Source organism: Dinoponera quadriceps, unplaced genomic scaffold (assembly GCF_001313825.1).
Source record: "Dinoponera quadriceps isolate SergipeBrazil2010 unplaced genomic scaffold, ASM131382v1 scaffold8983, whole genome shotgun sequence".
NCBI lineage: Eukaryota > Metazoa > Arthropoda > Insecta > Hymenoptera > Formicidae > Dinoponera > Dinoponera quadriceps.
In genome coordinates, this window is record NW_014566656.1 from 153,595 (window position 1) to 175,185 (window position 21,591).

The 21,591-nt window shown below is 37.2% G+C and overlaps 5 protein-coding genes across 12 annotated transcripts; 3 read left to right on the top strand and 2 right to left on the bottom strand.

Annotated features, from left to right (window-relative positions):
• The first annotated feature begins 1,296 nt into the window (after positions 1-1,296).
• Positions 1,297-5,739, top strand: LOC106751402 (3-oxoacyl-[acyl-carrier-protein] synthase, mitochondrial). The gene is made up of 3 exons (XM_014632289.1): positions 1,297-1,814; positions 2,013-2,393; positions 4,124-5,739. Exons 1-3 carry the CDS (start codon positions 1,613-1,615, stop codon positions 4,867-4,869), a joined length of 1,329 nt encoding a protein of 442 aa, XP_014487775.1. The 5' UTR covers positions 1,297-1,612; the 3' UTR covers positions 4,870-5,739.
• On the bottom strand, positions 5,132-11,845 carry LOC106751401 (gametogenetin-binding protein 2-like). Its single transcript, XM_014632288.1, has 11 exons — positions 11,503-11,845; positions 10,916-11,106; positions 10,705-10,848; positions 10,418-10,630; positions 10,137-10,340; positions 9,902-10,070; positions 9,326-9,496; positions 9,138-9,227; positions 8,791-9,054; positions 8,281-8,688; positions 5,132-6,186 (listed from the first exon to the last, which is right to left on the bottom strand). The coding sequence occupies exons 1-11, from the start codon at positions 11,590-11,592 to the stop codon at positions 6,010-6,012; spliced, it is 2,121 nt and encodes a 706-aa protein (XP_014487774.1). The 5' UTR covers positions 11,593-11,845; the 3' UTR covers positions 5,132-6,009.
• A 1,770-nt stretch (positions 11,846-13,615) lies between these two features.
• On the top strand, positions 13,616-17,072 carry LOC106751407 (piggyBac transposable element-derived protein 4-like). 8 transcript variants are annotated; one of them, XR_001375053.1, is made up of 5 exons: positions 13,616-13,796; positions 13,880-15,765; positions 16,176-16,259; positions 16,365-16,554; positions 16,851-16,942. XR_001375053.1 is itself a non-coding variant. In XM_014632299.1 (5 exons), exons 2-5 carry the CDS (start codon positions 14,171-14,173, stop codon positions 16,975-16,977), a joined length of 1,707 nt encoding a protein of 568 aa, XP_014487785.1. In that variant the 5' UTR covers positions 13,616-13,796; positions 13,880-14,170; the 3' UTR covers positions 16,978-17,072. The 8 variants fall into 8 exon arrangements, 4 of the variants coding, with proteins under 4 accessions (XP_014487785.1, XP_014487781.1, XP_014487784.1 ...); XM_014632299.1 differs by lacking the exon at positions 16,365-16,554 and having other exon boundaries at positions 13,880-15,425; positions 15,525-15,765; positions 16,851-17,072; XR_001375055.1 differs by lacking the exon at positions 16,851-16,942 and having other exon boundaries at positions 16,015-16,259; positions 16,365-16,378.
• Positions 16,996-17,696, bottom strand: LOC106751387 (glycoprotein 3-alpha-L-fucosyltransferase A-like). Its single transcript, XM_014632265.1, has 2 exons — positions 17,175-17,696; positions 16,996-17,040 (listed from the first exon to the last, which is right to left on the bottom strand). The coding sequence occupies exons 1-2, from the start codon at positions 17,694-17,696 to the stop codon at positions 16,996-16,998; spliced, it is 567 nt and encodes a 188-aa protein (XP_014487751.1).
• A 1,466-nt stretch (positions 17,697-19,162) lies between these two features.
• Positions 19,163-21,092, top strand: LOC106751389 (neuferricin). Its single transcript, XM_014632267.1, has 4 exons — positions 19,163-20,026; positions 20,092-20,232; positions 20,530-20,716; positions 20,804-21,092. The coding sequence occupies exons 1-4, from the start codon at positions 19,711-19,713 to the stop codon at positions 20,985-20,987; spliced, it is 828 nt and encodes a 275-aa protein (XP_014487753.1). The 5' UTR covers positions 19,163-19,710; the 3' UTR covers positions 20,988-21,092.
• The last annotated feature ends 499 nt before the right edge of the window (positions 21,093-21,591 follow it).

Consider the following 21,591-nt stretch of genomic DNA (forward strand, 5'->3'; position numbering starts at 1 on the left):
TAAAGATGATATATTTGTAACTAATGTAGCTATTCAATATTATAGCGTGTTTTATTAGCAGAACTGGTGCGTATTAAACGTACACCGCGGACTGCGTGTTTCCTTTGGCGACTTCAGTGCGCATGTGGATCGCGCACGCTATTTCATTGGTAAATCTGGTGCCGAGTTTCCCCATTTTGGTGCGAAAATTTAACACGCTCCGAGAGACGAATTAGTATTTTTTTTTTGGTGACACAAGTCGACACAAGCATCATCTTATCTTTGTTATTCATTGAATGCGAAACAAAGGCAAAATGATATTTGTGTCGACTTGCGTCACCAAATAGAAAGCATCAGGCTGCGTGCAAAATATGGTGGCGCGAATTGATGTAGGTGATTTGAACAAGCAAAGTATGCGAGTAGTATCCTTCGATTTCCTCTCGTCATCATCCAATAATGATGATGATGACAACTGTTTAGTTTCAAATGAAAGACATGTCATTCCAAAAATATAACAATTTATTTATTCGTATTTATTTTTAATCTTATCGAATATAAGTCTTTCGAAGTATTCATTTTGAAGTGTTCATATTCATTTCGTTTTCCCGAAGTATTCATGTTGGATTTTTTGTTGAATTAATAAGGCAAGATAAGGCCGATGGTTGTCGTAGTCGTGAACGTGAAGTAACTTGGGAAAAAATGATTATATATGATTATATATAATTATATAAAATTATACATGAATTTTTTTCTCACATATGTAGTTACATGTATGATCATAATATATGCCTGTACGAAAAAAATAATGTTATGTCATTTAATTAAATGTCGATATCATGTGCTGTCAGAAGCACAAGTAGCTAGAAAATATATTACTTCGATTGTATTTGCATGTAATTTGTAAAGAACAATATTTTTTTCATTGTGGACATATATGAGTATATATAGTCATATATGAACAAATTTCATATGTGATCTTTTTTTTCCCGAGAACGCAGAGAAAAACGTATACGTATTTGCATTTGCACAATTAGCCTGTTCTTTTTAGCTGAACTGCTGAACTGGTGCAATAAGTTAAAGTGAGAAAACATATACTTGTCTCGCTTCAACTTATTGCACTAGTTCAGCGGTGCAGCTAAAAAGAACAGGTCAAATATAAGTTACAACTTGCGTACAATTTTTTCCTCTGCCTTACTTTTTACGTCCACGACTACGACGCTTACGTCTCGTTCTCTGCTGTCAGCCGAACAAGCAGAAAAAATGCGATAATGTTTTGCACTCACCAAGCCGCGAGTGTTTCAGTGGACGTGCAAGAAACCTGCACTAGCTGTGCACTCGGAAGTTCCCAGTGTGCATTCAGTGCTGTCCAATGAAAAATGCTCGAGACGTAAGCATAGCTTGTAACCAATATTGAGAGAGAGAAAGAGAGAGAAAACATAACCTTGAGTGCCAATATTGTGAGAGAGGAAGAGAGAGAGAGAGAGAGAGATCTCGAGAAAACATAACCTCAATATAGATTCGGTTTCAATGTGTCTTAAGCTTATTTATGTGTTTGGACAATCATGACATACCGCCGGTGCAACTTGCGTGATTAAAAACAACGCATTCTAGAAGTTTTTTCCGAGACATTACGATGTCTGTTCCATTTTTTAATGTCACCCGGTCGTTGACAACCGTCGCTAGCAGGTCGAAGCGGCGCGTTGTTGTCACCGGCATAGGAATTGTATGTCCTTTAGGAGTCGGGACGCGAAATGCCTGGGAAGCTCTCATCGACTCCAAGTGCGGAATCACTAAACTGTCCGAGCCAGACTATGAGAAGCTACCTTGTAAAGTAGGTGAGTGCTTCTTAACTTATTATTAGTACCACACATATGAAATGTATCAAGTTTGAACCATATTACCGTGCGTGCGTATGAGTAACATTATGTAGATACAAAAATCGTGAACACCGAGTACCATTGTAGTCAATATCGCTCGAAGATACGTCATTTCGTATGCGTACAATAATTACACTAACTTAACTTAATCTACAGCTGCGCAAGTGCCAAAAGGAAACTCTTCCCATCAGCTCAACATCGACAGCCACTTTACAAAAAGTGAGCTACGCACAATGTGTCCTGCCACTGCGTACGCACTGATAGCCTCAGAGGAGGCACTCACTGATGCGAAATGGAAACCGGACGACGAGAACAACAAACGTGACACTGGGGTCTCGGTAGGAATTGGCATGATAGACCTAGTGGACGTATGTATGACGTACGAAGCGTTGAAGAAGGGCTACAGCAAAGTCAGTCCCTTCTTCGTGCCCAGGATTTTGCCGAACATGGCTGCTGGACAGATCAGTATCAAGTACGGATTCCGTGGTCCAAATCATTCTGTGTCAACCGCTTGCGCAACAGGCGCACATGCTATTGGTAATCAATTAGTATTGAATAGTGTTGTGACACGTTTTTTTTTAATAATAGTTTTTAATGACACGTTTTTTAATAACTAGATACATATATACCGAAAGGAAAGTGTAGATAGATACAGATGTAAGTTTGAGGTAAATAATAAGTATGGGTACATATACTATGAGAATTTACAGTCCCTGGCTTATATTTATGTTAGGTCATATTATTAGATGCACTTTGCTTCTTTAATAGAATACAGGTTAGAAAAAGAAGAAAAGCTACTAATTTTGTTTACTCGATTAGAATAACTTTCGGTGTCAATCGGCGCTTTTACCTGCGCAACTTTTTGAGATGTCAAATCACTTGTTTTACCCATATCCTGGATGATTTTCGTCAGTTGAACACGAATCCGTTGTCCAAATCTGGCTATTGGGTCAACATTTTGAGAAAAATAATGTCAAAGAAGCCAAAAACATTTATTTTGACGGTTTTCATGAACGATGCGAGCCGGGCATATATTATGATCAACGTTATAGCACCGGCGGCAAATTTTGTTCCACATTTCGTTAATACTACGCAAAAGTATCAATGTTTAGCTTTAAAATACATTTCGTATTGTTTCGATATGATTTTTCATTTTCGAGATATAGCTAAACATGATGTTGAGCTCGCATGACCAGTGTTTTTAATTTTATCTTATTAATGTATCTTTAGGATGAAAAATCATACCAAAACAATAAGAAATGCTTAAAAGTTGATACTTTTGCGTGATATCAACGAAATTCAGAAAAAAAATCTGCTGCTGGTGCTGCAACATTATAAAAACCTTTAAAATTGCCGTATTTGGCCTCTTTGACGCAATTTTTCTTTTCTTTGTGACCTAACAGTCAAATTTCGACAACAAATTCGTATTCAGTAGACAAAAGCCATTTAGGAAAATCTATTCTCGCTCCGGATAAGGACAAAGGATTAAAAGAATTTTGCTAAGATATTCCCCACTCGATTTTGCACCCAATTTTGATATCAAATTAAAGTACTCGTCAACCTGATTATAAATATATATTTATACTTATTATAATTTCAATCCCGACAAATGAAATAATCGCCTTCTGTCAGGATTGAAATCTTCGAAGCACATTTTCTCTAGAATTGAGCAAATCGAGCTAATGCATCTTAAGACATATTTGTAGTCAACTCGGTGAGTTCTTTAATTTGATTCTAAAATTGCAAAATCATGGGAGAAATGTGGGGAACAATGTCTACGGACATTTGGCTGCGCTCTGTTGACTACTCTGGTGGAAATACTCTCTCAATTGACCCCATTTTATTAATATACGCAATTTTCACTTTAATTCAGTAAATTTCATAATATCTGATGTTTCAAAAATTTTTTTATTACTTTTCAAAATTATATTTTAATTTACATTTATATTTCACAACATTACATTGAGTTTCATGATGAAGGTTACGATTTATTTTGAAATATTATTATTATATATTTCAGTAACTTTCATCAAGTTCACAGTATTCACCGGTACTCGAATATAAGGGAAGTTAAAGTGTATTGCTGAAATATATTGAATTTAACTGGGAACTGCGCACATTGAACGGAACGATGGTGAAGTTGGTTCGGTTGAGAAAGAGAATGTCAATAAGATGTTCGGCATAATATTTCCATCAGGGTGGTGGTTATCAAATACCGCACATTTCCTCGAACACCTAACACTGATGACACATCTGTCCGCTTTCAGGTGACGGGTTCCGCTTCATCCGCGGCGGCGAGACCAGCGTGATGGTGTGCGGCGGCGCGGAGGCGTGCATCAATCCGCTGGCGATAGCCGCGTTCTGCCGGCTGCGGGCGCTGAGCACGTCGAGGAACGACACTCCGCGGGAAGCGTCGAGGCCGTTCGACAAGGACCGCGACGGCTTCGTGATGGGCGAGGGCGCCGCGATACTCGTGCTGGAGGAGCTGAATCACGCGCTCGCCCGGAACGCGCCCATCTACGCGGAAGTGCTCGGCTACGGGCTGTCTGGTGACGCATCGCACATCACAGCGCCGAGCGAGGACGGTATCGGCGCGCTGCTCGCGATGGACAGAACGGTGAAGGACGCCGGCATCGAGAGCTCGGAGGTGACGTTCGTGAACGCCCACGCCACGTCCACGCCGTTGGGCGACGGGATCGAGCTGAAGGCGATCGAATCGTTGATGGGCGAGCACAGCGGCAACGTGACGGTGACGAGCACCAAGGGAGCCCACGGTCACCTGTTGGGCGCAGCCGGCAACCTCGAGGCCGCCTTCACGATCCTGGCCATCAAGGAAGGCGTCATACCGCCCACCCTGAATCTGCACAATCCGAACGTGGAGACGCGCTTGAAGTTCGCCGCTCACAGGAAAACGACGTGGCGGCCGGCCACGCATCGGAGGACCGCTCTGAAGAACGCGTTCGGCTTCGGCGGTACGAACGCTTGCCTGTGCTTCACGCAGTACGTCGATTGAACGGATGGTCCTCGGTGGTGGTTATGCGTGTTACGTACGCGGTTACGTGGTGATGTCGCACAAGTGGTGTGATGGCAATGCCCGGTCCTTTCCCGATGTGGATTCCGAAAGCAAAGGTACTGAGAGAAAGGGCTATGACGGAGATCGATGTTGCTGTTAAGTTTGTCGCATTATATGTATTTACGACTGACATAACGGGCCTGAGAAGCGGAAATTCGACTGACGGATGGAATTTCACATGTGAGTATCACACACAGTAGGATGACAGCTTAAATATTTTTAATAACTTTTATGCAACATACAATATGTAAATACGATCTTACGACATCCTTTTTATAGAATGATCTTACAGAGTATGCGTATGTGTAATGTAATTACACGGAGAGGATGTACACATTTGGAATAATAAAATATATTTATATTACATATATATATATATATATTACACATATATATATATATATATATATATATATGTGTGTGTGTGTGTGTGTTTTTGGAATGTAACATTCATCTATATTATAATTCTGACAACTTCCAATCGCGCGTTTCTATTTTTACAACACGGACACGAATCCTCATCAGCCAAGAAGACCACGTTATCTAAGATCTTCAAGAAAAAAATACAGCACTCTTCAAGTATCCGGTCATCATCTGAAGCTCGTGTCTGTCAAACAGCTTGCATTCGTAGTACGTGCAGTATCATCGGATCTGCCGTATCATGGCCAAGGCATGCTCGTACAAAATCGCTCCAGAATTGTACAGATTCATATCAATCAGATTGTGCTTTGTACAATAGCGTAAAATTTGTCTTTTCGTTTACTGGAAACAAGATTAAATTCAATACAACACCGCTAGCTTTTTCTTTTTGGTATGTCTATGTTTATTTCTAGACGCCTCTCTTTGTTGGCAGATAAATCATATTATATTATCATGTTTGTCTGTTTTTTTCTTCGAGTAATGCAGATTTCCAGCATTTTACGTGATACAGCATAAAGTCGACCTCGTGCGACAAGTTGTTCAAAATATGTCTATTGTACTTGTGTCTCGCTACTCTTGGCAGTAAATCAATATAAAAGAAACAAGAAATCGAGGTATTGTATTCTATGTCGTGTTGTGAACGTATGAAATCAGGAATTCTTATTGATTGATGATAAACGGTTTCATATGGCTGCATAAAACCGCAAAACGTTCTCTGAGTGTTCGCCGAAGTTCCCGCCGCTTCTCCGTAACTTGACACATTCGTGACTTGAACTCCAGCACCTCTTCCGCCGGAATATGACTCTCCTCGTCGTCTTCGTCGTCGCTTAAAGAATCCTAAAATCAAAACATGTCATGAAATTTAGAAGGGAGAAAAAAACAGGCATGGAAGCGGTTCAACTGTCAAAAATAATGAGAAAAGGAAGTTTCATTCTTGTCGTTTCTTATTTGAAAAGGTAAAAAAATTGTGAATCAGCTCTAAAAGAAATGTATAAAAAAAGGAGTCTTTTCTATATAATTCGTACGTTAAAAATTAAATTGCTTATCTGTTATACCATTCCTCTAAGAGATAAAAACACCTTGACTTTGTAGTGAATGTCAATGAAAAGCAAATTTGAATTTTGGGGGACCAAAATATTACATGAGATACATAGAACTTAAGATATCCTTTAAATTCAATTTTAGACCCATATTCGGATACGATAAAACTCTTCATAAAAAAAATTAAATTCTTTGTTTTTTCAAGCATATTTAATGAAATAAATTGCAATAGATTCCCAGGATATTTTAGGATATCTCCCAAATCGTTTTTTCAAACAACATTTTTCAAGTAAAAGAAAAAATATTTAAATTACAGGTTCTTCTATTGAAAGTACAGATTAGTCAACTTAAGGATAATATTCAACAAATAATATTCAATGATATCTAATTTAAAGAAAACACAAATGTGTATTTCCGACGGTTACTATCTGTTTTCTTAAGTTCGTTTGTTAAGAACTTGTTTTGGCTTGATGGACAAACAAGATTTATGGATGGACAAATCATGAACAATTAATTCCACTACACAATAAAGAAAACAGTCAAGTGTGTTCATGATGGTCATTATTGATTTTTCTGACGAACCTAATAAAAACAGTTTAAAAATAAAGTTCTCCATTTTATGAACATTGTATTGTGCCGGAGTTATTTTCACTTTCTATTTTCACTGTTTTAATCTTTAAAGAATGAATCATTTGATACTAGTTTTGAGGCTTTCACGGCCATTGATATAATCCAATTGCGTCTTGAATCAGGATTCTGTTAACGTTTCGCAAACATTGCAGTTTGCATCATCAGGGCTTGGAGCTCTGATACTGAGCCCTGTTGGATATTAGTTGTCCTTATATACTCCTTTATCCTTCGGGAGAGGAGAGAGGGAAAAGGGAGGCGGGATTGGTTCCAGCCAATCAGCGTCCACGTCATAATTTTGAAAAAAATAGCGTCCGAATGATAAAGAACGACGAAGGGTTTTCATGATGTAATATTAACAGCAAATTTTTTCTAAGTTTTGTTAAAAAAAGCCGGGAGGGCAGTATGCCAAATAAGGTTTACCTATACACCCTTATCTCTCTTTTTTAATTGACCAGCTAAATCAATAAGACGCTGATTGGCTGGAACCAATCCCTCCTCCCTTTCCCCCTCCCTTCTCCCGAAGGATAAAGGAATATATAAAGACAACCTATATCCAAGAGGGCTCAGTATCAGAGCTCCAAGCCCAAACTGTAATGTTTGCGAAACATTGGCAGAACACTGATTCAAAACGCGGCATACCTCCAGAAGCAACGCAATTGGGGTGAATCATTGTTTTATTTTGAAAGAAACTAATTATTGTATATGACTTCTTGTGATCGATTTTTTTAAGGCTCGAGTAAGAAAAAAGCGGGAAAAGTGAAATGTTTTGAAATAAGCGAGAAAAGTGAGGAAAGTGAATCGCTCTCATGCCTGAAGAAATTAACTTAAATTAGAAATGAATTATATCGATCATTATTGATCGATATAACTCGCATACTGTACAGTATGCATATTGTACAGTATGCGAGTACGCAATGGAGCGAGCCATCAAAGAGCCGGAGCGTCTCATTCGTGGAAGAGGATGCACAAACGCTGAGAATGTACACCCTTACCTGTCACGGTAGCATGTACAAAAAAAGAGGCCACAGACTTCTATAGTTTAACATGTTGACTGCCAACTACGAGATATCTCGTAGGTTGTTTACTTGCCCAGGACGCCAACTACGAGTTATCTCGTCGCTTCATTACTTGATTCAAATCAAATTGGCTTCTTAGACCAGAATCGTGAAAAGTTCCGTGGCAGTCAACGTGTTAATGCAGGGAGGGCTCATTCCAGTGTACTATAGAGTTCAACGATATCGATATACAGTTGAAGCGTACCTCTAACATTTGCGTAAGTGTCAAACCACTGCCCATTTTCTTCAATAACGAGATGCTAGAAATGGAATGAATAAGTTTATCACATGATCGTAGATCGTTGCTATCTCCGCTGTGTTTGCAACATGCATCGTTGCAGGCTATTTCAGAGCCATCCGGAGTGCTAGGAAGAGAAGAACTACTGATATTGTGTTCGGAAGAATATCCGCAATCTTGGGAGGATTGCTCGCTGCTGGAGCGACCTTCCCCCTCGGACATGGACAATTTGAAACGTTTCCTCATTTCTATCCACATGTATTTACTTTTTGTACGGGGTTTCGCGATCCAAGCGTCTATGAGTTTCTTCGTCATGGGATCCTTGCAATCGTCTTCGTAATTCCACTGAACTTCGTTGAGTTTTTCGTCTAAGTTCTTTTTGAACGAAAGAAAAAGTAAACTTCAGAACGCCGTGTTTCAGATGTATATCGATGTATCTGTGCATATTGTGGGCGAGATCGGTAAACTACAGCTTACCATACACGACTCAGAAATATCCGACGAATGTTCCCGAGGAAATTGTTCGTGAGACGGACTACTTTGCTCAGATTGATTAGTATTAGATTTCGCCTTCGTCTCAGTGGAACTTTTAACTGTGGTCTTTCGTGGACTCGTCGTCTTTTTCAAAGGGAATGCTTGCTCTGTTTTATTTTGTGATTGCGCTGGTGTTTTCATCTTTTTCAGGCAATCTGGACACTTGCACCTTCGCAGACCCTTGTTTTTCGGATCTAAAACTTGCAACTGAGATTACGAGACGCGCTAGTACATAGAGGAGCGTAAGCGAGCGTGTGTGAATTGTACGAAGTCACATTGATCTCGTGTACCTTATGCCGGTCAATATTCTGCGTCGTTGGCTTGGATTCTGCACAGACACACGAGGACTGACTGTCACCGTTCTGTCTCTCACTCGAACACTACGATAAAATGAAATTTATCTCTATCCAGCACATAGGATCAATATCGTAAATTTTTTTCTTTAGGAAACACATCTTGCACGTTGTAACATACTTACATCACAGGCATTTTCTTTTTCTTCGGCCTCGGCCTCGTAACGACGCTCCTTTTGCTTCCTACGTTTGAGCCGCATCTTCTCGCGTTTCTGCTGCTTCGCCATCTCTTCTCTTGTAAATTCCTCGTATAATAATTCTAACTGCGTGTAACCTCGTTTCATCTCGACCGCTGTCTGTGATGAGATATTCGGTTTCCCAGAACATGGACGTCAATTAAGTTGAAAAAGATCAGACCACAATCGGAGATTTCTTAGCTTTGTTAAATAACACTATCCAACACTTTTTTGCAAGTAGATAAAAATGTATTTTAAAGCTAAAAATTGATATTTTAGCATGGCATTAACGAAACTTGGAAAAAATTTACTGCCAATGTTACGTCATTAAAACCCTTCGTCGTTCTTTATCCTTTGGACGCTATTTTTCTCAAAATTATGATGTGACAGCCAAATTTTGACAACAGATTCGTATTCAGCAGGCAAAAATACGTTGGAAATGACTATTCACACTCGCGTGGCAAAAAGAATAGGTCAAATTTTGTCAGACGGTGTAATTAGCATTGTCTTTCCAGTGATTATTACCTCGAATTTCCTAGACAATGCATCTATTGCGGCAGCGGCTAATACTTTACACACAGTCTCCTCTTCTCTCAGCCGTCGATGAACTTTATGTAAACGTTCCGCCATACATATACCTAAACACGTAAGTACTTCTTCTTGAGCAATTTCCAGTGTCTTCGCATGACGCTCCCTGAAATTTCCCACGTCACTTTTTCTTCTTACGAGACACTACACTAGAGCAAATGTCAATCCATACCGTCCCATAAGTTCCGGCTGTGCGCGACCAATGATGGTACCGATGTAATTCGTTATAGTCGGTAAGTGAATGTGACGATCAGCTATACAACGCTTGATACCGGTATACAAAATAGGTGCATAGCCTTTTTCCTTCGTAGGGTCAGGTTCCTTCGTTAGAAGAGAGGATGCTAGTAATACCTTGTTGCGACACTCGCCACAAAACCTGCGACATTCGCGAGCTTATTAATAAATCGTGGTTATGACATACTCTGCAAGATGTGCGATGTAGAATGATTGTACCTATGTTTACGCAGATAAGTATCTAACGTCTCGTCTAGCACGTCAGTCTCTATCAAGGTGAGCTCTTCCCGGCAGGGTTGGTCCAGACATTCCCATACTTCCCTCCATGCATTTGGCGGAGGTCGCATCCTCTGAATTTCCAGAGAATGCAACATACATCGTTGAGATTTCCTGTTCCTTGGTTGTTGCTCTACTAAGTCATTTAATCTGGTGCTGTTGAAGAAACATTCAAATGATAAGGATAGCTCTACATATACGTACTTGGAGTAATATCGTCAAAATTATACCTGTGTCCATGTAACATTGTGCATAGTATTTCAGGTGATTTCAGCACTTCATCCTTAATAGAAAGCAGGCCGTTGGAGGTGATAACCAGTTGATGGAACGCAGGTTGCCCAGTCTTCATTAAAGCATGCAATAGTCTCTCGACGCTAAACAGAATATTTCTGTTACTTAAAGCAGCTATCTTTCATTCGAATGAAAGAAACAATCACATACCTTCTTCGACAACCCACACATGGTACAGTTTCGCTTAAAATAGCCACTATATCCTTACAGCTAACCTCAAACGATGCCTTAACCTCTTCCTTCGTAAGTATTTCCATTTTCTTTACGAACTCTTCCAAAGGTTTCCCACGAATTATAGGATTATCACATATCGCTCCTAAATGTGTTATATCCATAACCATCTGAAACAAATGACAAAAACCGAGCACTGAACCTCGCATATTTCGCCATGAATAATAATATCAGTAATAATAATGATAAATCGATTCTATAAAACTATCCACGAATGATACATGACACGAGTGCGGTAATAACGATACGTCATTCTGTTGCATTGTCAGCAACATAAACGAAATCGTTCGACGACCACGAATCGATCGCACGAATAAACGAACGGAAAGCAGCACGATAGCGTAAGAATATCACGACCGATCGTTCTTGGCAACTAACGCGCCTCTCCGTTCACTCGTGTCGGGATTTAGGTTAGTCGTGAAGAAGCTGCTGCTCTGCGAGAAGCAGGCATCATTATGTAAGGCGTCGTCACGTAATTATCACGTGTATAGCGGCATCGTGCTCACCGTCAGGTTCTCGTCGATGCACAATAGCATTTGCTGGTTAGACAGGTTTGTCAGCTTATCCTCCCGGCAAACATTCACTAATCTCGCCATCGTTCTCTTCCTCGCGATCCGAGTGGTATATGTACTTGCTTTCTCTCTCTCTCTCTCTTTTTCTCTCCCTCTCACTGTAATGTACGTCTACTCTCGCTCTTTCTCGCAATCTAAGCCGGATGATAGGTTAATCACGAAAAATAAGTATCTCGTTTTCCAACCGATCACTAAATATTCGCTCCCGCATGCAGTTACGAGACCACACGGCGAAAACAAATGGAGTGCCTCGCATGTAGTCTGCCACTTGCAACGTACATGATACATCCGCATGGAGCAGCACACGCATTTCATCGTGGTTTATAATAGACAGTAGGAATATGTTTATAAGTAAGAGTAAGAAATTGACCTATCATATTTGAATGTAAGAAAAATAATTGACTATGATTAGTTAATTTCTTACTCAAACTTCTTATAAACATACTTCTACTGACTATTGTAGACCAGGTTTTTAAGTTTGTTGCATCTGGATTCCATGCTTTAAGAATAGTCTACAATGAGAAATAGGAGTGTGTTTATAAGAAGTAAGAATAAGAAACTGACCAATCATATTCGAATATAAGGAGAATAATCGATTATGATTGGTTAATTTCTCACTCTTATAGATAAATTTCTTATAAATATACTCCTACTGTCCATTGTAAACCATGTTTTAAGCATAGTCTGCAATAGATGCACTTTTCGAATTATCCTATAAAACATGGTTTACAAATGGCAGTAGGAATATGTTTATAAGAAGTAAGAGTAAGAAATTGACCAATCATAGTCGATTATTCTTCTTATATTCGAGTATGATTGGTCTATTTCTTACTCTTACTTCTTATCATTAAACTAAAGAACATACTAGAATGAGCATTGCCTTTGTTTTTAGCAAATGACCTCGTGCCGAAAGAGAAAGTATCTAAGTAGTATTTCTTTGTCTGTTTGTGTCCGCCTTTATTTTATATTAGCCTATATAAATTATATAGCATGTTAGTAAGATAGAGAGCGAGATATTACTTAGATGTGGCCTTTGTCGCATAGCTTCTCTAAAGCCCGTATCAGACTACGGATTGGGGATTGAGATTGAATTGAATTGAATTTGGCCAATCAGTACAAAGTTAACTAAACTTTAGTTAACTCAAGTTTAGTGAAATTTAGTGAACTTTGCACTAATTAGTCGAATTTCAATTCAATTTCAATCTCCAATCCGTAGTCTGATATAAGGTCTGTTTTTTTTTCGCTACACTAAAACTGCACTAGAACTGCACTGAACTGAACTAAACCGCCCTGGGAAAGACTAGTACAGAATAGTTCAGTGCAAAGTGCAATGAAGAGATCTGTTCGTTTTCGCCGCACCGCTGAAACGCTAGAGTGTAGTAAACAACACGGCGCATCACACGGCATTATTTGATTCTTCTGACGAAAAGGATTTTGTTGTAATACAACCACTATTACATAGCAAATTTATTAATAATTTATAATATTATATACCCTACCGATCATAAATTTAAATAAATGACTAAATATAAAATAAATATAAAATCATAAAGTAATATATCTTGACATCTTAAATTCATCCTTGTGGTATGTTTGAACATTTCTACTGTGTATGTATGTGTGATGGTATAATATTAACAATTTTTGAAAATGAAGTAAGAAAGATGTTTCACACATTTCAATAAAATGCCAGCCACATACCTGATAGAGACTTTTCGTATTTCCGTTACGTTTACATGCACTTCCAAGCTATACTTTTATGCACTGCACTGGCCTCACTACATCCTGACTCAGTGCAACAGTTCACTGAACTGCCTGCACTACATGCACTGCGAAAACGAACAGCGTTGATGACGTCATGATGACGTCATTCTTGATAAAAAGAACGCTTTAGTGTAAACTTCTTGCACTGGTGTGCACTAGTGCAGAAAGTGTTTCGAAAAAAACAGACCTATTGGCTTAACAAGCCACGGCCCCCACCACACAAGTGCTCATTCCACTATGTTCTTTAGTTCAATGTTTCTTATAAATATACTCTTACCGCCCATCGTAAACCACGTTTAACCTTTCTATTTCCTGTGGTCTGTTCTTTTTAGCTGTACTGCTGGTGCAATAAGTTAGCATGAGACAAGTATATTTTGTCTCGTTCCAACTTATTACATCAGTTCAGCGGTGCAGCTAAATAGAACAGACCACTTCTCTCTTTCATCAAGTATCAAATATACAGGGTAGGATTTTCTCTCTTTTATCAAGTATCAAATATATCAGTGGGAATGTGTTGAAAGTAAACAGTTATATATCTCCTCTTAAGTGTCAGCAGCTGTTTTATTGACCGAGATTCGCTACCTGAGACCTGTCAATTTCTTTCGAGCCGTCATACAGACCGGTTTGTGAGTGCCAAAATAGGTGCGTTAACCCCTTGGGTACATTTGACGTCTGAGAGACGTCATTCACTTGTTTTCCCTAGGAGCGGATGATGTGTCTAAAACGTTATTTGAGGTTAGGCACAATTCTGTTCATTTCATTGTAGCTTGTATCAGTCATAGTAGAAGAGGCAATTACAGTATTTCGGTGAACATTATTTGCGATACACTGCCCCATTATGTCAAAAACAAGGAATATATTTTATGATAGTGATAGCGAAAGTGATTTTGAGAAATCTGAAGAAGAATTGTTTAGTGATCCTGAAATTGACAATTACAATGAAATACAAAGCGAAGGTGATGAAGACGATATTGAAATAGAAAATGATGACAATTTTAATATAATATCAAGGTTTCGAAGACGCACAAGACGTTTATCGAGCAGTGATAGTGAATCTTCTCGTGAACCAGTATCAGAGGAATGGATTTGGGAAGAAGAAGAAAATGTAGCCGATATAAAAAGTTTTTCTGAAATATCTGGAATTAATCCTTTGAGCCTGCGTAGACTAGGTGGTAATCCTACGCCTTTAGATGTTTTGAAAGAAGTCTTGAATGAAGATTTTTGGGACACTATAGTAGAAGAGACAAATAGATATGCCAGACAAGTGATAGAAAAAGAAGGTTGTGTAACAAAAAAAAACCAAGGGTGGTTTCCTGTAAGTTCTGATGAAATGAAAGCTTATATTGCATTATGCATCTTGATGTCGCAAATGAAGAAGCCGAAAATGCATATGTATTGGTCAAAAAGATATGCAATAAGTACTCCAATTTTTGCCAGCACTATGCCACGCGATAGGTTTTTTGATATTTCAAGCTTTCTACATTTTACGGATAATGAAAAGGAAAATAAAGATGACAGAATAAGAAAGATTAGAAATATAGTGGATTACCTAAATGCTAAATTTTGTTACCTTTATACTCCTGATAGTGAAGTAGCTATTGATGAAGCTTGTTTTGGCATAAAATTTTATAAACTTTGCGAATCTACATCAAGTTATTGTATTCGTTTCAAAATTTATGTTGGCAAGAATAAAATCCAGGGAAGTGATATACCTGCTACTGAGAGTGTAGTCATGGAAGTGGCACAGCCTATTTTAAAAAAAGGTTACACGTTGTATATGGATAATTTTTATTCATCACCACATTTATTTCTGACCTTACTAAAAAATGATACGAATGCTGTTGGAACTGTTCGGAAAAACAGGAAGAATATGCCAAAGGTGTTTTCTTCAATGAAGTTGAAAAAAGGAGAAGTCAAAACTTTATCCAGTCACGGTTTATTGGCTTTGAAATGGAGAGATAAAAAAGACGTTCACATACTTAGCACGAAACATTCAAATGCTGATTTGATAAACACAGGCAAAAGGAGAAAAAATAAAGGTGGCGATAGCGAAAATATTATAAAACCGGCATCTGTGCTTGAGTATAATAAAGGTATGGGAGGCGTTGATAAACAAGACCAATTGCTAGCGTGCTTCCCAGTTATGAGAAAATGTGTAAAGGGTTATAAGAAAATGTTTTTTTATCTAATAGATATGGCCTTTTATAATGCTCATGTTTTATATTCTAAAATCAACTGCACAACCAAGGCAGGCATTACTTCCTTTCGTTTAGCTATTGCCGAAGAATTGCTGGAGCAATTGTCATTGCCAAATTATAAACGTCGTGGACGTCCGTCAAGTAGCGATACACCATTTCGTTTGGCAGCGAAAAATTGGGCACACTTTCCTGAGAACATTCCGTCAACTAAGTCCAAGCAACACCCTGGAAAAAGGTGCCGTGTTTGTTATAAGCATAATATTAGGAAAGAGACTACGTGGCAGTGCAAACAATGCAAAGTAGCACTGCATTTACCTACTTGCTTTGAAAAATATCACACTCTGCATAATTATTAGTAATTGGTTTTTTTTATAGCTTGAATTTATTTCATTTAGTTTTATTTTGTTGTTATTAATTTATTTTTGTTTTGCAATTCTAATTACTTGAAGACATCTTAATACTACATATGTCACCAATATTTTAGAAATAAATAAATTCTTACGTAAAATGTACTGCTTTTACATACTACTCCAAGCAACCAAAAATTATATCCGTTCCACATGTAAATATTTTCTCAAATAAATCCGTACCCAAGGGGTTAAGCATGGAAGAAAAGGTAAATCTCATCGAGTGCTTCTACGCTAGGGGCAAGAACTATACTGCAGCGTATCGTGGATTCCGTAATAAATATGGATCCAAAAAGGATTCAAACGAAACTACACTTAGAAAGTATGTTTTTAATGCATTTTAATCATCTCCCTCCGTAAAATCGCGTCTAATCACTATTATGTTGGTTATGTGAGAGTTTATTTATTTTTCAATATTTTTTCACAGGATTATTAATAATTTTACTATGTTTCACACTTTGAGCGATCGTTGTCATAATTTACCCGGTCCACTTCGTACTGTTATAACAGAAGAAACAATTTATGAGGTTTGAACATATTTTGATGATAATCCAAACACTTCAATTCAGAAAGTCGCTCAGGCTTTGGAGTTAAAGCAAGAAACTACCTGAAAGATTGTGAGAGACATTATTATGTTGCATCTGTATCCTCTTATACATATTTAAATTTATATATAATATGCAGAGTAGAAAACTGTAAAGTAATCCTGCAAAAGACAAGCAAGTTAATAAATGATTTACAAAAGAATATACTAGTAAATAGATAGTAATAGATTTACAAAAGAATATACTACTACTAAAAAAATATAAAAGTACATACTATAATATTATAATATTGTACTATAATACTATAATAACTGTTATATCAAACATATAATAAATATATCACATATTTATGTATTTGTATTTTGCAGGAAGAATACAATGGGAATACAATTAAAGACTACCTCTGTGGTAGGAGTGGATGGAGTTAAAAGCAGCCCCTATGACACTGGGATGCAATCTCTTTCCTTGTTCCAAAAGTCACGAAGCTTCTTGTAGACTTTCGTCGCATTGGAATTATAATTCAGGGCCTCGCAGATGCGACAGTAGTGCTTGGATGCGCTGCCAAAGTAGCCGTGCTCGTTGAGCACCACGTAGTTGTCGCGCCACTCGTGATACTTTATATAACGCTCGTCGTCATGGTTCAGATAGAGAAGATAATCGGCGAGCGTGTGCGCGTTGCTGAAATTCGCTACGTGGAGGTAGGAGCCTGGCGGTAACAATCGTCGGCAGTCCTCTAATGGAGCTCCCATTATTATCGGGACCGCGTGCTTGTGAAACGCGTTCCAAAACACCTTTTCCGTCATGTACTCCCGGCAGTCGGAGTTCTCAAATGACAGGTAGAATTTGTACGAGCTCAAGACGGAGCAGTCCTTGTGGAAGTGACGAGGACAGATGGTACTATTGCCACTTATACAGCCGCCGATTATATCCAAGTGATCCCGCAGCAATGGCTTGAGCGCCTTTATATAGTCCATCCGTTGGTTCCTGCCACCGCAATGGCTGATCATTACAGCGAGCAGCTTGGTCTTGGAATCCATCAAGTTGACTTCCCAGAGTGACGACTGAAGACTCGACGCTTTCCTTATCGTTCTACCATACGGAATGGGCACGTCGCTGTTCATTCGATAGGTCATGGTCCAGTTAAACAGACCATCGTAATCCAGTGTCTCCTTGGACGAGGAGAGACAGTTCATAGGCGACTCGTCCATCAGCATGATCCATCGTTGATCGACTCGGCTTCTTTGCGGTATATTCGACGCGCGTAGCAAAAACTGAACGTGAAACACCACAGCATGCGCTCGATGCAGATCTTCGTCTTCGTAACTTAGTGCGCAGTTTTGCACCGAACAGTTCTCCCATGGTGAATATCTGAAACCCATAATTTCACGTATCTTTCTCTTGAAGTTTTTTTCTCGGCTATACAAATTTCAGACCATCGAGTCTCCTTATTAATTTAAGAAGATACAATCATTTGATTGGTAAGATCAAAATTATAGAAACGAACACTTTATTCGAATAACGTTTGATATGCCTGTTAGCTAAGCGGTTTCCTTGCTTCCATATTAAAATCCAGTAATTTTTTTCAGGATCGTTCGTCGGTGGTGGACTTCCCTCTGGTGCTAACAGCCACTTTCCGAGAAGAGACATGTTCTGTATCTGATGGAGAGAAATCACGATACATTGTTACATGAAGGAAACACAAATATCGTTACTAATCTAATAAAATTATTACACAAAATTGTTTGCAATTAGTATGATTATTAAGATCAAATAGTAATGTGAAAGCTCAACACTTGACCTGTTCGTAAGTAAAACCTCTTTCCAAAAGATGCGCCTCATAAGAAGCAATCTTCATGGATTCTGTATCTTTGAATAAAATTCGAGGAAAAGACATTCTAGTGGCAAAGGAATTTGTGTAGAGATATAACATTGTCATTGTAGTAATATACAGGCAAAATATGAGGCATATGAACTTATAAGAGCGACGCATGGTGCTCATTATTTATTATGTGCATTGAATAATTTTAGTCAGAGCTTGCTTCAATCACTGACATTAAACTAAATGCTTCCTTTGTGACCAAAATATATAGAGTGACTTAGGAAGATGCTTTAACCTGTAATAAAACATTTATCGCATATATATTTGTATCAAAAAGGCTATGTACACAAATAACATTTATTTTTCCCCTTTTATATTTACCTTTGTAACAGCCTATCTCTTTGTGAAACATAATTCTACATGGAAGCAGTTAAATCTTGTTTTTAGTATGTTTTCTAAAATCAAATATTTAATTTATATTACCGCTTCGTTTGAACGAAAGTTTACGATTCTGTAGATTACACAACTCTGTAAATTACGATTTTGCTATAAATTACGAATAGCAGAGCTGAATGTTGCAATGTAAAACTATATTTGTTCTGTGAATCTAATAATCAATATATTGTAAAGAATCTATCAAACTATAATAAGATAAAATTATTAATATTTCTAGTATGAGATAAAAGTTTCATTTTCACATGTTTCTCATCATTTTCTCAACGAAAAGCTCTCAAAATCTTGTAATCAACTATCTTATTTAATAAATTATTCTTTTTTAAAAAGCAACTTCTTCTGTTTAAATACTGAAAGTCTCATCTTCATTCCTTTTTATCGCGTAACTATTACAATAATATGTTCTAAAATTATTCATAATCCTAAAATTTAGCGCATTTAGGAAATCCCTAGAATTTCCTCTAAAGCCCGTATTAGACTGTAGATTATGACTTCTGCCCATAGAACGCGGCAACGCTTGCCGCGCGGAGGAAGTTAGCGTGGTAGCCAATCAACATGTCGTTTTTCGGTAAGAAGTAAAAGTTTATTAGCTACCGCACGAACTTCCACCGTGCGGCAAATATTTCCGCGTCCTGTAGGCAGAAACCATTAGGATTGGGATTGAATTAAAATTTCGCCAATCAGAGCAAGATTCACTAAACTTGAGTTTAACGAACCTTGTTCTAATTGGTTAAATTACAATCCAATCTTAATTCTAATTCGTAGTCTGATACATCCCTGAAAGGCGGGAACGTTACATTTCTACAAACATACATTCCTAATTAGTGTAGTCAGTTCAGTTAAAAAGAACAGACCGAATGTGTATGCATATTTTTTGAACTAATGCAGCCAGTGTAGCTAAAAAGAAAAGATCAATTATTGATAGTTGAAGAGCATATACATGTCAGAGTTTTTAAATGTTTATAAACAACGCAATGCTTTCCAAGTATCTTTGGTTATCGCTCTTACCCGGGATTGTATATTTTTTATACTCGCTCGATTTTATCAAGGAAATAAACACACACTTAGCAGATGGAACGTTAAATGTAGTTGACATAATATATTTTGGATTAAATGAAAATTCTGCTGGGCAGAAGATATTCACCACGAATGAATTGAAACGATACACGAATTTGGAGAACGGTCTGTATCTTTCAATTTTGGGCAAAGTTTTTGATGTAACAAAAGGTCAAAAACATTACGGACCTGGAGGGAACTACCATGCTTTCACTGGTAAATATAAATTTCTTGTACTAAATACAATTTATCATACCTTATATATAATTATCTGATTATAGGTCGGGATGCTTCCTTAGCATTTATTACTGGAGAATTTGATGATAATGGCTTAACTGATGACGTATCTAGTTTGTCTGTGCGACAAGTTAAGGCACTGAATGATTGGGTACAATTTTATAACACGAACTATATTTATAAAGGTACAATTACTTAAAGTACTATGGAACATAAAGTTGACCTACAGTTGACCTACTTTTTCCAATAATTTTGTCTTAAGAATTAGATGATTTTTATTAGTCTATTTTAAAAGAATATAGAAAGGTATATTTTATTTTACAGCTAGAATTTATTATAAAGGAAATTAAATACATGTATATATATATTATATATATATATATATATTATATATTTATATATATATATATATATATATACATAAAGATAACATATGAATCAACTTGAATATAATATGATCTAAAATACTTTGTATTCTTTAGGGAAATTATATGGTAGGTATTATAATCAAAATGGTAGCCCAACTGCAGAATCTCATAAAGTACAAGAGAAAGTATTGCTTGCTGAAAAAGAGAATTCATTGGAAGAAAAGCAGAAAAGGATGTTTCCACCCTGTAACGTAGAATGGAATCCAGATACTGGTACTATATTCTGGTGTACTAAAAGAAGGTAGGTGCATATTTAATATATATGTATATTGATTATATATTAAAGGTTTTTAATAAAGCATAACACAATTTACTTTATGTTTACCAGTGGTGGACTAGATAGAGATTGGGTGGGAGTACCAAGGATGTTCTTTGAGACTGCAAATATGCAATCATCTAGATGTGCCTGTGTTAAACTAGATAGTAAAGAATACGAAGAGAACAAGGCTATGTTAAGAGAATATATCGGCTGTGCAAAGCTTGCAACAAAATGCATTGTAGAAATTAAATAGAACATATATAATACAAATATTAATTAATACACAGCATCTCTATATTTGCATAAATACTTGTATTTTATTTTTATAAGATAATATGTGTATATAAAGATAAAAATCTTAAGATAATTGTATATAATTTTTTTTGCTTATCTTATTCTAAGACCTTGCTCTGAATTTGTAAGTTTATATCTGTTTAAATCAATACTTTTTATAATTTAATACAAAGTATAACAAAGAGTACAAAGAGTACAAAGTTTTATAACAAAACTATAAATGTAAGAGCATAATATCATAGAAATATCAGAAACACATTTGTTTCAATCGATATGTCTTAATATAATAAGATATATAATGTACAAAATGGGACATGCGTGGAAGTAAAAAAAAAAAAATTGAGAATGGCAGTTTATATTTTCAAACTGAAAAATATTTTACTAAAATCTTTATATTTTCAGTCTTTTCGTCCCAATCTTACTATGTATCAAGAACAGTGTAGTACTATGTATCAAGAACAGTGTAGTACTATGTATCAAGAACACTTTTTCCTATGTATACTGCACAAACTAAATATACTTATGGAAACTAGTAGTTTTCATCGTTATCTAAATTAATAAAT

Coding starts and splice junctions, on each gene's coding strand:
- LOC106751402 (XM_014632289.1), top strand. CDS start 1,613: ATGTCTGTTCCATTTTTTAATGTCACCCGGTCGTTGACAACCGTCGCT. Junction 1,815..2,012: donor GAAGCTACCTTGTAAAGTAG/GTGAGTGCTTCT, acceptor CTTAATCTACAG/CTGCGCAAGTGCCAAAAGGA. Junction 2,394..4,123: donor AACAGGCGCACATGCTATTG/GTAATCAATTAG, acceptor GTCCGCTTTCAG/GTGACGGGTTCCGCTTCATC.
- LOC106751401 (XM_014632288.1), bottom strand. CDS start 11,592: ATGGCGAGATTAGTGAATGTTTGCCGGGAGGATAAGCTGACAAACCTG. Junction 10,071..10,136: donor CAGCCGGAACTTATGGGACG/GTATGGATTGAC, acceptor GGGAAATTTCAG/GGAGCGTCATGCGAAGACAC. Junction 9,497..9,901: donor CATTGTCTAGGAAATTCGAG/GTAATAATCACT, acceptor ATCTCATCACAG/ACAGCGGTCGAGATGAAACG.
- LOC106751407 (XM_014632295.1), top strand. CDS start 14,171: ATGTCAAAAACAAGGAATATATTTTATGATAGTGATAGCGAAAGTGAT. Junction 15,766..16,175: donor AAGCAACACCCTGGAAAAAG/GTGCCGTGTTTG, acceptor CTTCTACGCTAG/GGGCAAGAACTATACTGCAG. Junction 16,260..16,850: donor AACGAAACTACACTTAGAAA/GTATGTTTTTAA, acceptor TGTATTTTGCAG/GAAGAATACAATGGGAATAC.
- LOC106751387 (XM_014632265.1), bottom strand. CDS start 17,696: ATGCTGATGGACGAGTCGCCTATGAACTGTCTCTCCTCGTCCAAGGAG. Junction 17,041..17,174: donor CGCCAGGCTCCTACCTCCAC/GTAGCGAATTTC, acceptor CTACTTTGGCAG/CGCATCCAAGCACTACTGTC.
- LOC106751389 (XM_014632267.1), top strand. CDS start 19,711: ATGTTTATAAACAACGCAATGCTTTCCAAGTATCTTTGGTTATCGCTC. Junction 20,027..20,091: donor GAACTACCATGCTTTCACTG/GTAAATATAAAT, acceptor ATCTGATTATAG/GTCGGGATGCTTCCTTAGCA. Junction 20,233..20,529: donor CACGAACTATATTTATAAAG/GTACAATTACTT, acceptor TGTATTCTTTAG/GGAAATTATATGGTAGGTAT.